The 17,983-nt window shown below is 45.5% G+C and overlaps 1 protein-coding gene across 1 annotated transcript; it reads left to right on the top strand.

The window, feature by feature from the left end:
- Positions 1-1,219: 1,219 nt before the first annotated feature.
- Positions 1,220-4,175, top strand: LOC307022012 (piggyBac transposable element-derived protein 2-like). Its single transcript, XM_079654584.1, has 2 exons — positions 1,220-1,352; positions 2,162-4,175. Exon 2 carries the CDS (start codon positions 2,539-2,541, stop codon positions 3,835-3,837), a length of 1,299 nt encoding a protein of 432 aa, XP_079510710.1. The 5' UTR covers positions 1,220-1,352; positions 2,162-2,538; the 3' UTR covers positions 3,838-4,175.
- The last annotated feature ends 13,808 nt before the right edge of the window (positions 4,176-17,983 follow it).

Genomic DNA, 17,983 nt, shown 5'->3' with positions numbered 1-17,983 from the left:
ATACAGTGCCAGGTGTCAGACTATTTAAAATATGTTTACCCAGGATTCAGACACCTTCCCTGGCTTGTAAAATGCGGTGATGCGCCCTGGAGGTATCAGACTATTTTAAACAACTTTTCCCCGCCTTTCAAACACTTGTTCCTGGGTTATAGCCTGTCATTTTGCAGGATATAATTTAACATGGAATCTCTCCTGGAAATGGACATATTCTGTGCATTTCCAGGAGAGGTTACATGTTAAATTATATCCTGCAAAATGACAGGCTACAACTCTCTTCCAGACGTTTATAAACACTTTCCCCGACCATTTAAACATTATTTCTGGCTTGTAAAGTGCGGTGATGAGCCCTGACAGTATCAGACTATTTAAAGGGTTACCAGGAGCATGAGAATATCCTCCAAAGAAGGGGTGGTAGTGTCATGAATAAGGCCGAATATGGATGCCGATGTGCGGACGGTAAAGCATCGCAAAATCCACCCCCTTTAGGGTAACCAGGGGCATGAAATTATGTAGGGTGTGAACATCTGGGTTTAGTCCGTGGGGGAGTGCTTAAGTCCGGGGGCCCGGGGTCTCACGGTGCACAAGGTTATGGAAGTACCACTGTTGCCGGAGGTCCTCAGTCCGTCCTTTGGGGCTCTGTCAGGGGCTACAGAGAGGTGGTTTTCCCGGTCCCTCTCCTGGAGGTATGAAATAACCTGAGCTCCATGTGAGGGAGAGAGGCTGGAGTTCATTAGGCCGTCCTTTGGGGCTCTGTGAGGTGCCCAAGAGAGGTGCTTTTCCCGGTCAATTGTAATGGAAGTCTGACATGAGCAGAGTGTGCATGTGAGGGAGCCGTGCTGGAGCTGCTTAGTCCGTCCTTTGGGGCTCTGTGAGGTGCTTTTCCCGGTCTATTTTAATGGAAGTCTGACATGAGCAGAGTGTGCATGTGAGGGAGCCGTGCTGGAGCTGCTTAGTCCGTCCTTTGGGGCTCTGTGAGGTGCTTTTCCCGGTCTATTTTAATGGAAGTCTGACATGAGCAGAGTGTGCATGTGAGGGAGCCGTGCTGGAGCTGCTTAGTCCGTCCTTTGGGGCTCTGTGAGGTGCTTTTCCCGGTCTATTTTAACCCCTTAACGCCTATTGTCGCGAATTCGCCTCAAACCGCTTCTATTAAAAATGCAGCCGAGATCGTGCATGTGTTCCCCGAATGCCGGTTCATGTCTCTTCGATACGGACCTAGGAACGTTTTGCAAAGCACTTGTTTCTAGTAGGACCGGTCAAAGTGGGAGCTACATCCGGTCGACGAAGGCGGGCATATCCTGTTAGACGCTAATGAGTGGAGAAGGCAAATACGAATAGATACGTTCCTATTTGAGGTAAGTTATTGGAAAAAAAAATATGTTTGCTGTTTATTGTTTGTTTGTGCAGCTAACGAAGCAGAATAGAATAGTTTTGACAGATATTTCAGAAGTTATTTCAAGTTTTTCTGTGTGTCGCGAATTCGCTACATTCGGCCATATTGTCTACATTGGTTACAATCGGCTTCATATTGGCTACATTCGGCCGTATCTAAACAATACTATATTTAGCGGTAGTCATACACAATTTCTATAGGAAATACAATTCTAGTAACTTTCTATAATCCTTATAAAGTTACAATGTTGAATATAAATGCAATTTTTGCCCTTTATTTTTGCTCAGGAGAAAAAATGAACACATCCATGTTTTATGGAAAACGAACTCCTGGAGTACAAACCAGGGTTCCACCATCAGATAGTGAGGACAGTTGTCTGAGTGAGAGTGGAGACAGTGATGAGGATGAGGATTATAGACCTGCACCAGGTGATGAGAATAGTAGTAATAATGTTATAATATCAGTGTTTCCCATTCATTGCGAGACTGGCAGAAAAGTCAGTGGGAAAACGCTGAATATTGTTATAATATTGTGCAGCTTTTTGTTGTTAGCCAAATATTTGTGGATGTCACAATGAGTAGCCTACATGTTTTGTATTATGTAAATAACGATGTCTGCATTCAATAGTGGCTTTTTTTTTCTTTCATTTTGCTTGACCTCAAAGTATGGAAAGCTGTTTTCAAAGAACTTTTCTGTCTTACAACTGTACTCATAAATCATAAATAAAAATGTCTGCTCTTTTCAATAGTGACCTTTTTTTTTTTACACCAGGTGACGAAAGCAGCATCAGCAGCAGCAGTGATGACAGTGGCAGCACTGATGGAGACTCTGATGCGTTCCCTAGCACCAGTTCTGCAGCTACTGCTGCGAGAGCAGCTGCTACCACAGCAGCTGCTACAAAACAAAAAAGACAGAGGGTAGAGTGGAAGACAGCAAGAAGACAGAAAGAAGTCCCAGTTTGGCAAGACGCTCTTCCTGAGGCCGATGCAGTCAGACTGCCCATCCAATACTTCAGAGACTTTTTTGACACAGAGCTTCTAGACAGTATTGTGGAACAGAGCAATCTATACTGCACCCAAAATAATCCAAACTGTGCGCTGAAATTGGATCGTAATGAACTGGAACAGTTCATTGGCACAGTTGTTTACATGAGCATTCTGCACTTACCTCGATCCCGAATGTACTGGTCCAGTGCATGTCGACTACCACATGTGGCTGATGTGATGCCCCGTGACAGATGGGAGGCAATTAAACATTACATCCACTTCAACAACAACATGACACCAAACAACGAGGATCGACTTTTCAAAATCAGGCCACTGATTGATGCACTTCTTCCAAAATTCCAGGCTCTCCCGCAAGATCAAATGCTCTGTGTCGATGAGCAAATGGTGCCTTTCAAAGGCAAATCAAGTCTCAAGCAATATATCCCCAGCAAGCCACACAAATGGGGATATAAAATATTTGTGCTTTGTGACACAAAGGGGCTGGTGCATTCCTTTGACATTTTTGCAGGGAAATCTGACCCTCCACCAAACGGGCCAGACATTGGGGCAAGCGGAAACATCGTGCTAAAGCTTGCACAAGTCATTCAGGGTGCACTCAATCACCTGCTATATTTTGACAACTGGTTTTCCTCATTGCAGTTGTTTGTAGCTCTGGCAAACAACGGGATACCTGCCCTTGGCACAGTGCGGCAAAATCGACTCCAAGGCTGCACTTTCAGTGCGGACGGAGAAATGAAGAAAAAGGGCAGAGGGACATTCGAGGAGAAACAGGCTGTTGTGGAAAATGTGGAAGTTAGAGCTGTGAAATGGTTTGACAACAGAGGGGTGATTGTTGCCAGCACTTTTGCCAGTGCCCAGCCTGTTTCCACTGTGGAAAGATGGGACAGAAAGCAAAAGAAGAGAATGACTGTGGAATGCCCAAACATCATTAGCCTGTACAACAAGTTCATGGGTGGCGTTGATGCTCTTGATGCACTTATTGCCTATTATCGCATCCACATTAGGTCAAAGAAGTACTACCATAGGTTCTTTTTTCACTTTGTGGATATGGCCATTGTCAACAGCTGGCTGTTGTATCGGCGTGATTCTGAATCCCTGAATATCCCGAAGAAGAAGCAGAGGGATCTGCTGTCCTTCAGAACATCAGTTGCACAAGCTCTCTGCATGCAGGGCAAGGACTTGTCCAAGAAGAAGAGGGGACGCCCTTCATCAGATCTGGAAAGAGAGTTTGAGAGGAAAAGACACAGAGGCCCAGCCAAGGCCATACCAGCACAGGAAGTCCGCGCAGATGCTGTGGGTCACTGGCCAGTGGTTGAAAGTTCACGACAGCGCTGCAAACTCCCAAACTGTAGGGGACAGACTGTGATCAAGTGTTCGAAGTGCAATGTTCACTTGTGCCTGAACAAAAATAACAACTGCTTCAGAGATTTCCATCAGTGAGACACCTTAGCTGTTTTGTTCTTGTTATTGTTTTCATTGTTATAATGAATGGTGAATGATGTCATGAGTTTTTGAATGTCTGTTTGACATGTCATGGCAGCTTCATGAGTAAGACAGCTTTGTTCACTCTAAGTGTTTTCTCGTTCTCTCTCTCACTCACACACACACACACACACACACACTCTCTCTATTACAAACAGTTCAACACGCTGTTTTTTTATTGTGGTTTTGTTGTCATTGTCATGAGTTTTGCATGTCTGTTGACATATTGTCATGAAATGAATACTATTTATATTTAAATTATTTGTTGGCATCAATAAAATGAATTACATGCCTGATATGGGAAATGTGTTTTAATTACTATTTTATCCATTAATGCCTGTTGTCGCTAATTTGCATCATACCCCAAATTACTATTTTATCCATTAATGCCTGTTGTCGCTAATTTGCATCATACCCAAAATTATATCTATTCTATGTGCTAAATTCAAATTAATAATCTCCACTTATTTTAGCATCTGCTTGAAAGCAAAAACACATAAAATATTTTTTTTTACATAATTGCATATAAATTCAGGCGTCAAGGGGTTAATGGAAGTCTGACATGAGCAGAGTGTGCATGTGAGGGAGCCGTGCTGGAGCTGCTTAGTCCGTCCTTTGGGGCTCTGTGAGGTGCTTTTCCCGGTCTATTTTAATGGAAGTCTGACATGAGCAGAGTGTGTGTGTGAGGGAGCCGTGCTGGAGCTGCTTAGTCCGTCCTTTGGGGCTCTGTGAGGGGCTAAATAGAGGTGTTTTTCCCGCTCTATTTTAATGTAAGTCTGACATGAGCAGAGTGTGCATGTGAGGGAGCCGTGCTGGACCTGCTTAGTCCGTCCTTTGGGGCTCTGTGAGGGGCTAAATAGAGCTGTTTTTCCCGGTCTATTTTAATGTAAGTCTGACATGAGCAGAGTGTGCATGCTTTGAAACTAATCCACCCACGCTTAGCATGCTATTTTAGGGTATAAATCGTACCTTGTCACCATGCACTGTGCTCCCTGGGACGACGCGCCCTCCTGTGGGGACACATGAGAACTGCACTCAAATCACTTTGTGCTTTTTAAACAGTTTAACATATTTTTTTCCACATTTAAAAACCGCTTTCTGCCCTGGAAATCATTTCTAATCATTATTACCGTTATGGAGGGGCTGCAGGAACACTTTCCCCGCCTTGCAAACATTTATTCCTGGTTAAAATAATCAATTTGTTCCGCCTGCATTCCGTCAGCACCTCTGCGGCTGTCGGATTAACACAGATGAATGCACTTTTAACACTCACGCAGCCAAAATTCCTGCTCTTTTCCTGGGTTACAAAGTGAGGTGACGCAGCCTGTCCTCTGAGTCTCCCCGCCTCTCAGAGACTTATTTCTGGGTAAAAAAAGCCATGTGCTCCGCCCCCTGGATCTCTGCATGTGTGTGTGCCTGTGAGTCTCTGGCTACTGTCCACATGCCCGCATTATGAGGCACTATTTTTGGATACATTTTCTCATTTTCACCACTTTTCATGTTTTTATTATGTATATTGTTATATTATTATTATTATTGTATATATGTATACTGTGTATACTGTTTTTGTAAAAATCATGTGATTATTAAATAAATAATAAAACATGACTATAACCTTGAAGGTTCCCAGGGGCAAATACAGTGCCAGGTGTCAGACTATTTAAAATATGTTTACCCAGGATTCAGACACCTTCCCTGGCTTGTAAAATGCGGTGATGCGCCCTGGAGGTATCAGACTATTTTAAACAACTTTTCCCCGCCTTTCAAACACTTGTTCCTGGGTTATAGCCTGTCATTTTGCAGGATATAATTTAACATGGAATCTCTCCTGGAAATGGACATATTCTGTGCATTTCCAGGAGAGGTTACATGTTAAATGATATCCTGCAAAATGACAGGCTACAACTCTCTTCCATACGTTTAAGAACACTTTTCCGACTATTTTAAACAACTTTTCCCCGCCTTTCAAACACTTGTTCCTGGGTTATAGCCTGTCATTTTGCAGGATATAATTTAACATGGAATCTCTCCTGGAAATGGACATATTCTGTGCATTTCCAGGAGAGGTTACATGTTAAATTATATCCTGCAAAATGACAGGCTACAACTCTCTTCCAGACGTTTATAAACACTTTCCCCGACCATTTAAACATTATTTCTGGCTTGTAAAGTGCGGTGATGAGCCCTGACAGTATCAGACTATTTAAAGGGTTACCAGGAGCATGAGAATATCCTCCAAAGAAGGGGTGGTAGTGTCATGAATAAGGCCGAATATGGATGCCGATGTGCGGACGGTAAAGCATCGCAAAATCCACCCCCTTTAGGGTAACCAGGGGCATGAAATTCTGTAGGGTGTGAACATCTGGGTTTAGTCCGTGGGGGAGTGCTTAAGTCCGGGGGCCCGGGGTCTCACGGTGCACAAGGTTATGGAAGTACCACTGTTGCCGGAGGTCCTCAGTCCGTCCTTTGGGGCTCTGTCAGGGGCTACAGAGAGGTGGTTTTCCCGGTCCCTCTCCTGGAGGTATGAAATAACCTGAGCTCCATGTGAGGGAGAGAGGCTGGAGTTCATTAGGCCGTCCTTTGGGGCTCTGTGAGGTGCCCAAGAGAGGTGCTTTTCCCGGTCAATTGTAATGGAAGTCTGACATGAGCAGAGTGTGCATGTGAGGGAGCCGTGCTGGAGCTGCTTAGTCCGTCCTTTGGGGCTCTGTGAGGTGCTTTTCCCGGTCTATTTTAATGGAAGTCTGACATGAGCAGAGTGTGCATGTGAGGGAGCCGTGCTGGAGCTGCTTAGTCCGTCCTTTGGGGCTCTGTGAGGTGCTTTTCCCGGTCTATTTTAATGGAAGTCTGACATGAGCAGAGTGTGCATGTGAGGGAGCCGTGCTGGAGCTGCTTAGTCCGTCCTTTGGGGCTCTGTGAGGTGCTTTTCCCGGTCTATTTTAATGGAAGTCTGACATGAGCAGAGTGTGCATGTGAGGGAGCCGTGCTGGAGCTGCTTAGTCCGTCCTTTGGGGCTCTGTGAGGTGCTTTTCCCGGTCTATTTTAATGGAAGTCTGACATGAGCAGAGTGTGTGTGTGAGGGAGCCGTGCTGGAGCTGCTTAGTCCGTCCTTTGGGGCTCTGTGAGGGGCTAAATAGAGGTGTTTTTCCCGCTCTATTTTAATGTAAGTCTGACATGAGCAGAGTGTGCATGTGAGGGAGCCGTGCTGGACCTGCTTAGTCCGTCCTTTGGGGCTCTGTGAGGGGCTAAATAGAGGTGTTTTTCCCGGTCTATTTTAATGTAAGTCTGACATGAGCAGAGTGTGCATGCTTTGAAACTAATCCACCCACGCTTAGCATGCTATTTTAGGGTATAAATCGTACCTTGTCACCATGCACTGTGCTCCCTGGGACGACGCGCCCTCCTGTGGGGACACATGAGAACTGCACTCAAATCACTTTGTGCTTTTTAAACAGTTTAACATATTTTTTTCCACATTTAAAAAACGCTTTCTGCCCTGGAAATCATTTCTAATCATTATTACCGTTATGGAGGGGCTGCAGGAACACTTTCCCCGCCTTGCAAACATTTATTCCTGGTTAAAATAATCAATTTGTTCCGCCTGCTTTCCGTCAGCACCTCTGCGGCTGTCGGATTAACACAGATGAATGCACTTTTAACACTCACGCAGCCAGAATTCCTGCTCTTTTCCTGGGTTACAAAGTGAGGTGACGCAGCCTGTCCTCTGAGTCTCCCCGCCTCTCAGAGACTTATTTCTGGGTAAAAAAAGCCATGTGCTCCGCCCCCTGGATCTCTGCATGTGTGTGTGCCTGTGAGTCTCTGGCTACTGTCCACATGCCCGCATTATGAGGCACTATTTTCGGATACATTTTCACCACTTTTCATGTTTTTATTATGTATATTGTTATATTATTATTATTATTGTATATATATATACTGTGTATACTGTTTTTTGTAAAAATCATGTGATTATTAAATAAATAATAAAACATGACTATAACCTTGAAGGTTCCCAGGGGCAAATACAGTGCCAGGTGTCAGACTATTTAAAATATGTTTACCCAGGATTCAGACACCTTCCCTGGCTTGTAAAATGCGGTGATGCGCCCTGGAGGTATCAGACTATTTTAAACAACTTTTCCCCGCCTTTCAAACACTTGTTCCTGGGTTATAGCCTGTCATTTTGCAGGATATCATTTAACATGGAATCTCTCCTGGAAATGGACATATTCTGTGCATTTCCAGGAGAGGTTACATGTTAAATGATATCCTGCAAAATGACAGGCTACAACTCTCTTCCAGACGTTTATAAACACTTTCCCCGACCATTTAAACATTATTTCTGGCTTGTAAAGTGCGGTGATGAGCCCTGACAGTATCAGACTATTTAATGGGTTACCAGGAGCATGAGAATATCCTCCAAAGAAGGGGTGGTAGTGTCATGAATAAGGCCGAATATGGATGCCGATGTGCGGACGGTAAAGCATCGCAAAATCCACCCCCTTTAGGGTAACCAGGGGCATGAAATTCTGTAGGGTGTGAACATCTGGGTTTAGTCCGTGGGGGAGTGCTTAAGTCCGGGGGCCCGGGGTCTCACGGTGCACAAGGTTATGGAAGTACCACTGTTGCCGGAGGTCCTCAGTCCGTCCTTTGGGGCTCTGTCAGGGGCTACAGAGAGGTGGTTTTCCCGGTCCCTCTCCTGGAGGTATGAAATAACCTGAGCTCCATGTGAGGGAGAGAGGCTGGAGTTCATTAGGCCGTCCTTTGGGGCTCTGTGAGGTGCCCAAGAGAGGTGCTTTTCCCGGTCAATTTTAATGGAAGTCTGACATGAGCAGAGTGTGCATGTGAGGGAGCCGTGCTGGAGCTGCTTAGTCCGTCCTTTGGGGCTCTGTGAGGTGCTTTTCCCGGTCTATTTTAATGGAAGTCTGACATGAGCAGAGTGTGCATGTGAGGGAGCCGTGCTGGAGCTGCTTAGTCCGTCCTTTGGGGCTCTGTGAGGTGCTTTTCCCGGTCTATTTTAATGGAAGTCTGACATGAGCAGAGTGTGTGTGTGAGGGAGCCGTGCTGGAGCTGCTTAGTCCGTCCTTTGGGGCTCTGTGAGGGGCTAAATAGAGGTGTTTTTCCCGCTCTATTTTAATGTAAGTCTGACATGAGCAGAGTGTGCATGTGAGGGAGCCGTGCTGGACCTGCTTAGTCCGTCCTTTGGGGCTCTGTGAGGGGCTAAATAGAGGTGTTTTTCCCGGTCTATTTTAATGTAAGTCTGACATGAGCAGAGTGTGCATGCTTTGAAACTAATCCACCCACGCTTAGCATGCTATTTTAGGGTATAAATCGTACCTTGTCACCATGCACTGTGCTCCCTGGGACGACGCGCCCTCCTGTGGGGACACATGAGAACTGCACTCAAATCACTTTGTGCTTTTTAAACAGTTTAACATATTTTTTTCCACATTTAAAAACCGCTTTCTGCCCTGGAAATCATTTCTAATCATTATTACCGTTATGGAGGGGCTGCAGGAACACTTTCCCCGCCTTGCAAACATTTATTCCTGGTTAAAATAATCAATTTGTTCCGCCTGCATTCCGTCAGCACCTCTGCGGCTGTCGGATTAACACAGATGAATGCACTTTTAACACTCACGCAGCCAAAATTCCTGCTCTTTTCCTGGGTTACAAAGTGAGGTGACGCAGCCTGTCCTCTGAGTCTCCCCGCCTCTCAGAGACTTATTTCTGGGTAAAAAAAGCCATGTGCTCCGCCCCCTGGATCTCTGCATGTGTGTGTGCCTGTGAGTCTCTGGCTACTGTCCACATGCCCGCATTATGAGGCACTATTTTCGGATACATTTTCTCATTTTCACCACTTTTCATGTTTTTATTATGTATATTGTTATATTATTATTATTATTGTATATATGTATACTGTGTATACTGTTTTTGTAAAAATCATGTGATTATTAAATAAATAATAAAACATGACTCTAACCTTGAAGGTTCCCAGGGGCAAATACAGTGCCAGGTGTCAGACTATTTAAAATATGTTTACCCAGGATTCAGACACCTTCCCTGGCTTGTAAAATGCGGTGATGCGCCCTGGAGGTATCAGACTATTTTAAACAACTTTTCCCCGCCTTTCAAACACTTGTTCCTGGGTTATAGCCTGTCATTTTGCAGGATATAATTTAACATGGAATCTCTCCTGGAAATGGACATATTCTGTGCATTTCCAGGAGAGGTTACATGTTAAATGATATCCTGCAAAATGACAGGCTACAACTCTCTTCCATACGTTTAAGAACACTTTTCCGACTATTTTAAACAACTTTTCCCCGCCTTTCAAACACTTGTTCCTGGGTTATAGCCTGTCATTTTGCAGGATATCATTTAACATGGAATCTCTCCTGGAAATGGACATATTCTGTGCATTTCCAGGAGAGGTTACATGTTAAATTATATCCTGCAAAATGACAGGCTACAACTCTCTTCCAGACGTTTATAAACACTTTCCCCGACCATTTAAACATTATTTCTGGCTTGTAAAGTGCGGTGATGAGCCCTGACAGTATCAGACTATTTAAAGGGTTACCAGGAGCATGAGAATATCCTCCAAAGAAGGGGTGGTAGTGTCATGAATAAGGCCGAATATGGATGCCGATGTGCGGACGGTAAAGCATCGCAAAATCCACCCCCTTTAGGGTAACCAGGGGCATGAAATTCTGTAGGGTGTGAACATCTGGGTTTAGTCCGTGGGGGAGTGCTTAAGTCCGGGGGCCCGGGGTCTCACGGTGCACAAGGTTATGGAAGTACCACTGTTGCCGGAGGTCCTCAGTCCGTCCTTTGGGGCTCTGTCAGGGGCTACAGAGAGGTGGTTTTCCCGGTCCCTCTCCTGGAGGTATGAAATAACCTGAGCTCCATGTGAGGGAGAGAGGCTGGAGTTCATTAGGCCGTCCTTTGGGGCTCTGTGAGGTGCCCAAGAGAGGTGCTTTTCCCGGTCAATTGTAATGGAAGTCTGACATGAGCAGAGTGTGCATGTGAGGGAGCCGTGCTGGAGCTGCTTAGTCCGTCCTTTGGGGCTCTGTGAGGTGCTTTTCCCGGTCTATTTTAATGGAAGTCTGACATGAGCAGAGTGTGCATGTGAGGGAGCCGTGCTGGAGCTGCTTAGTCCGTCCTTTGGGGCTCTGTGAGGTGCTTTTCCCGGTCTATTTTAATGGAAGTCTGACATGAGCAGAGTGTGCATGTGAGGGAGCCGTGCTGGAGCTGCTTAGTCCGTCCTTTGGGGCTCTGTGAGGTGCTTTTCCCGGTCTATTTTAATGGAAGTCTGACATGAGCAGAGTGTGTGTGTGAGGGAGCCGTGCTGGAGCTGCTTAGTCCGTCCTTTGGGGCTCTGTGAGGGGCTAAATAGAGGTGTTTTTCCCGCTCTATTTTAATGTAAGTCTGACATGAGCAGAGTGTGCATGTGAGGGAGCCGTGCTGGACCTGCTTAGTCCGTCCTTTGGGGCTCTGTGAGGGGCTAAATAGAGGTGTTTTTCCCGGTCTATTTTAATGTAAGTCTGACATGAGCAGAGTGTGCATGCTTTGAAACTAATCCACCCACGCTTAGCATGCTATTTTAGGGTATAAATCGTACCTTGTCACCATGCACTGTGCTCCCTGGGACGACGCGCCCTCCTGTGGGGACACATGAGAACTGCACTCAAATCACTTTGTGCTTTTTAAACAGTTTAACATATTTTTTTCCACATTTAAAAACCGCTTTCTGCCCTGGAAATCATTTCTAATCATTATTACCGTTATGGAGGGGCTGCAGGAACACTTTCCCCGCCTTGCAAACATTTATTCCTGGTTAAAATAATCAATTTGTTCCGCCTGCATTCCGTCAGCACCTCTGCGGCTGTCGGATTAACACAGATGAATGCACTTTTAACACTCACGCAGCCAAAATTCCTGCTCTTTTCCTGGGTTACAAAGTGAGGTGACGCAGCCTGTCCTCTGAGTCTCCCCGCCTCTCAGAGACTTATTTCTGGGTAAAAAAAGCCATGTGCTCCGCCCCCTGGATCTCTGCATGTGTGTGTGCCTGTGAGTCTCTGGCTACTGTCCACATGCCCGCATTATGAGGCACTATTTTCGGATACATTTTCTCATTTTCACCACTTTTCATGTTTTTATTATGTATATTGTTATATTATTATTATTATTGTATATATGTATACTGTGTATACTGTTTTTGTAAAAATCATGTGATTATTAAATAAATAATAAAACATGACTATAACCTTGAAGGTTCCCAGGGGCAAATACAGTGCCAGGTGTCAGACTATTTAAAATATGTTTACCCAGGATTCAGACACCTTCCCTGGCTTGTAAAATGCGGTGATGCGCCCTGGAGGTATCAGACTATTTTAAACAACTTTTCCCCGCCTTTCAAACACTTGTTCCTGGGTTATAGCCTGTCATTTTGCAGGATATAATTTAACATGGAATCTCTCCTGGAAATGGACATATTCTGTGCATTTCCAGGAGAGGTTACATGTTAAATGATATCCTGCAAAATGACAGGCTACAACTCTCTTCCATACGTTTAAGAACACTTTTCCGACTATTTTAAACAACTTTTCCCCGCCTTTCAAACACTTGTTCCTGGGTTATAGCCTGTCATTTTGCAGGATATCATTTAACATGGAATCTCTCCTGGAAATGGACATATTCTGTGCATTTCCAGGAGAGGTTACATGTTAAGTTATATCCTGCAAAATGACAGGCTACAACTCTCTTCCAGACGTTTATAAACACTTTCCCCGACCATTTAAACATTATTTCTGGCTTGTAAAGTGCGGTGATGAGCCCTGACAGTATCAGACTATTTAAAGGGTTACCAGGAGCATGAGAATATCCTCCAAAGAAGGGGTGGTAGTGTCATGAATAAGGCCGAATATGGATGCCGATGTGCGGACGGTAAAGCATCGCAAAATCCACCCCCTTTAGGGTAACCAGGGGCATGAAATTCTGTAGGGTGTGAACATCTGGGTTTAGTCCGTGGGGGAGTGCTTAAGTCCGGGGGCCCGGGGTCTCACGGTGCACAAGGTTATGGAAGTACCACTGTTGCCGGAGGTCCTCAGTCCGTCCTTTGGGGCTCTGTCAGGGGCTACAGAGAGGTGGTTTTCCCGGTCCCTCTCCTGGAGGTATGAAATAACCTGAGCTCCATGTGAGGGAGAGAGGCTGGAGTTCATTAGGCCGTCCTTTGGGGCTCTGTGAGGTGCCCAAGAGAGGTGCTTTTCCCGGTCAATTGTAATGGAAGTCTGACATGAGCAGAGTGTGCATGTGAGGGAGCCGTGCTGGAGCTGCTTAGTCCGTCCTTTGGGGCTCTGTGAGGTGCTTTTCCCGGTCTATTTTAATGGAAGTCTGACATGAGCAGAGTGTGTGTGTGAGGGAGCCGTGCTGGAGCTGCTTAGTCCGTCCTTTGGGGCTCTGTGAGGGGCTAAATAGAGGTGTTTTTCCCGCTCTATTTTAATGTAAGTCTGACATGAGCAGAGTGTGCATGTAAGGGAGCCGTGCTGGACCTGCTTAGTCCGTCCTTTGGGGCTCTGTGAGGGGCTAAATAGAGGTGTTTTTCCCGGTCTATTTTAATGTAAGTCTGACATGAGCAGAGTGTGCATGCTTTGAAACTAATCCACCCACGCTTAGCATGCTATTTTAGGGTATAAATCGTACCTTGTCACCATGCACTGTGCTCCCTGGGACGACGCGCCCTCCTGTGGGGACACATGAGAACTGCACTCAAATCACTTTGTGCTTTTTAAACAGTTTAACATATTTTTTTCCACATTTAAAAACCGCTTTCTGCCCTGGAAATCATTTCTAATCATTATTACCGTTATGGAGGGGCTGCAGGAACACTTTCCCCGCCTTGCAAACATTTATTCCTGGTTAAAATAATCAATTTGTTCCGCCTGCTTTCCGTCAGCACCTCTGCGGCTGTCGGATTAACACAGATGAATGCACTTTTAACACTCACGCAGCCAGAATTCCTGCTCTTTTCCTGGGTTACAAAGTGAGGTGACGCAGCCTGTCCTCTGAGTCTCCCCGCCTCTCAGAGACTTATTTCTGGGTAAAAAAAGCCATGTGCTCCGCCCCCTGGATCTCTGCATGTGTGTGTGCCTGTGAGTCTCTGGCTACTGTCCACATGCCCGCATTATGAGGCACTATTTCCGGATACATTTTCTCATTTTCACCACTTTTCATGTTTTTATTATGTATATTGTTATATTATTATTATTATTGTATATATATATACTGTGTATACTGTTTTTTGTAAAAATCATGTGATTATTAAATAAATAATAAAACATGACTATAACCTTGAAGGTTCCCAGGGGCAAATACAGTGCCAGGTGTCAGACTATTTAAAATATGTTTACCCAGGATTCAGACACCTTCCCTGGCTTGTAAAATGCGGTGATGCGCCCTGGAGGTATCAGACTATTTTAAACAACTTTTCCCCGCCTTTCAAACACTTGTTCCTGGGTTATAGCCTGTCATTTTGCAGGATATAATTTAACATGGAATCTCTCCTGGAAATGGACATATTCTGTGCATTTCCAGGAGAGGTTACATGTTAAATTATATCCTGCAAAATGACAGGCTACAACTCTCTTCCAGACGTTTATAAACACTTTCCCCGACCATTTAAACATTATTTCTGGCTTGTAAAGTGCGGTGATGAGCCCTGACAGTATCAGACTATTTAAAGGGTTACCAGGAGCATGAGAATATCCTCCAAAGAAGGGGTGGTAGTGTCATGAATAAGGCCGAATATGGATGCCGATGTGCGGACGGTAAAGCATCGCAAAATCCACCCCCTTTAGGGTAACCAGGGGCATGAAATTCTGTAGGGTGTGAACATCTGGGTTTAGTCCGTGGGGGAGTGCTTAAGTCCGGGGGCCCGGGGTCTCACGGTGCACAAGGTTATGGAAGTACCACTGTTGCCGGAGGTCCTCAGTCCGTCCTTTGGGGCTCTGTCAGGGGCTACAGAGAGGTGGTTTTCCCGGTCCCTCTCCTGGAGGTATGAAATAACCTGAGCTCCATGTGAGGGAGAGAGGCTGGAGTTCATTAGGCCGTCCTTTGGGGCTCTGTGAGGTGCCCAAGAGAGGTGCTTTTCCCGGTCAATTGTAATGGAAGTCTGACATGAGCAGAGTGTGCATGTGAGGGAGCCGTGCTGGAGCTGCTTAGTCCGTCCTTTGGGGCTCTGTGAGGTGCTTTTCCCGGTCTATTTTAATGGAAGTCTGACATGAGCAGAGTGTGCATGTGAGGGAGCCGTGCTGGAGCTGCTTAGTCCGTCCTTTGGGGCTCTGTGAGGTGCTTTTCCCGGTCTATTTTAATGGAAGTCTGACATGAGCAGAGTGTGCATGTGAGGGAGCCGTGCTGGAGCTGCTTAGTCCGTCCTTTGGGGCTCTGTGAGGTGCTTTTCCCGGTCTATTTTAATGGAAGTCTGACATGAGCAGAGTGTGTGTGTGAGGGAGCCGTGCTGGAGCTGCTTAGTCCGTCCTTTGGGGCTCTGTGAGGGGCTAAATAGAGGTGTTTTTCCCGCTCTATTTTAATGTAAGTCTGACATGAGCAGAGTGTGCATGTGAGGGAGCCGTGCTGGACCTGCTTAGTCCGTCCTTTGGGGCTCTGTGAGGGGCTAAATAGAGGTGTTTTTCCCGGTCTATTTTAATGTAAGTCTGACATGAGCAGAGTGTGCATGCTTTGAAACTAATCCACCCACGCTTAGCATGCTATTTTAGGGTATAAATCGTACCTTGTCACCATGCACTGTGCTCCCTGGGACGACGCGCCCTCCTGTGGGGACACATGAGAACTGCACTCAAATCACTTTGTGCTTTTTAAACAGTTTAACATATTTTTTTCCACATTTAAAAACCGCTTTCTGCCCTGGAAATCATTTCTAATCATTATTACCGTTATGGAGGGGCTGCAGGAACACTTTCCCCGCCTTGCAAACATTTATTCCTGGTTAAAATAATCAATTTGTTCCGCCTGCATTCCGTCAGCACCTCTGCGGCTGTCGGATTAACACAGATGAATGCACTTTTAACACTCACGCAGCCAAAATTCCTGCTCTTTTCCTGGGTTACAAAGTGAGGTGACGCAGCCTGTCCTCTGAGTCTCCCCGCCTCTCAGAGACTTATTTCTGGGTAAAAAAAGCCATGTGCTCCGCCCCCTGGATCTCTGCATGTGTGTGTGCCTGTGAGTCTCTGGCTACTGTCCACATGCCCGCATTATGAGGCACTATTTTCGGATACATTTTCTCATTTTCACCACTTTTCATGTTTTTATTATGTATATTGTTATATTATTATTATTATTGTATATATGTATACTGTGTATACTGTTTTTGTAAAAATCATGTGATTATTAAATAAATAATAAAACATGACTATAACCTTGAAGGTTCCCAGGGGCAAATACAGTGCCAGGTGTCAGACTATTTAAAATATGTTTACCCAGGATTCAGACACCTTCCCTGGCTTGTAAAATGCGGTGATGCGCCCTGGAGGTATCAGACTATTTTAAACAACTTTTCCCCGCCTTTCAAACACTTGTTCCTGGGTTATAGCCTGTCATTTTGCAGGATATAATTTAACATGGAATCTCTCCTGGAAATGGACATATTCTGTGCATTTCCAGGAGAGGTTACATGTTAAATGATATCCTGCAAAATGACAGGCTACAACTCTCTTCCATACGTTTAAGAACACTTTTCCGACTATTTTAAACAACTTTTCCCCGCCTTTCAAACACTTGTTCCTGGGTTATAGCCTGTCATTTTGCAGGATATCATTTAACATGGAATCTCTCCTGGAAATGGACATATTCTGTGCATTTCCAGGAGAGGTTACATGTTAAGTTATATCCTGCAAAATGACAGGCTACAACTCTCTTCCAGACGTTTATAAACACTTTCCCCGACCATTTAAACATTATTTCTGGCTTGTAAAGTGCGGTGATGAGCCCTGACAGTATCAGACTATTTAAAGGGTTACCAGGAGCATGAGAATATCCTCCAAAGAAGGGGTGGTAGTGTCATGAATAAGGCCGAATATGGATGCCGATGTGCGGACGGTAAAGCATCGCAAAATCCACCCCCTTTAGGGTAACCAGGGGCATGAAATTCTGTAGGGTGTGAACATCTGGGTTTAGTCCGTGGGGGAGTGCTTAAGTCCGGGGGCCCGGGGTCTCACGGTGCACAAGGTTATGGAAGTACCACTGTTGCCGGAGGTCCTCAGTCCGTCCTTTGGGGCTCTGTCAGGGGCTACAGAGAGGTGGTTTTCCCGGTCCCTCTCCTGGAGGTATGAAATAACCTGAGCTCCATGTGAGGGAGAGAGGCTGGAGTTCATTAGGCCGTCCTTTGGGGCTCTGTGAGGTGCCCAAGAGAGGTGCTTTTCCCGGTCAATTGTAATGGAAGTCTGACATGAGCAGAGTGTGCATGTGAGGGAGCCGTGCTGGAGCTGCTTAGTCCGTCCTTTGGGGCTCTGTGAGGTGCTTTTCCCGGTCTATTTTAATGGAAGTCTGACATGAGCAGAGTGTGTGTGTGAGGGAGCCGTGCTGGAGCTGCTTAGTCCGTCCTTTGGGGCTCTGTGAGGGGCTAAATAGAGGTGTTTTTCCCGCTCTATTTTAATGTAAGTCTGACATGAGCAGAGTGTGCATGTAAGGGAGCCGTGCTGGACCTGCTTAGTCCGTCCTTTGGGGCTCTGTGAGGGGCTAAATAGAGGTGTTTTTCCCGGTCTATTTTAATGTAAGTCTGACATGAGCAGAGTGTGCATGCTTTGAAACTAATCCACCCACGCTTAGCATGCTATTTTAGGGTATAAATCGTACCTTGTCACCATGCACTGTGCTCCCTGGGACGACGCGCCCTCCTGTGGGGACACATGAGAACTGCACTCAAATCACTTTGTGCTTTTTAAACAGTTTAACATATTTTTTTCCACATTTAAAAACCGCTTTCTGCCCTGGAAATCATTTCTAATCATTATTACCGTTATGGAGGGGCTGCAGGAACACTTTCCCCGCCTTGCAAACATTTATTCCTGGTTAAAATAATCAATTTGTT

Source organism: Notothenia rossii (genome assembly GCF_949606895.1).
Source record: "Notothenia rossii genome assembly, chromosome: 10".
Taxonomy (NCBI): Eukaryota; Metazoa; Chordata; class Actinopteri; order Perciformes; family Nototheniidae; genus Notothenia; species Notothenia rossii.
The sequence above is the reverse complement of the archived record's forward strand: the minus strand, read 5'-3'. Positions and strand labels throughout refer to the sequence as shown.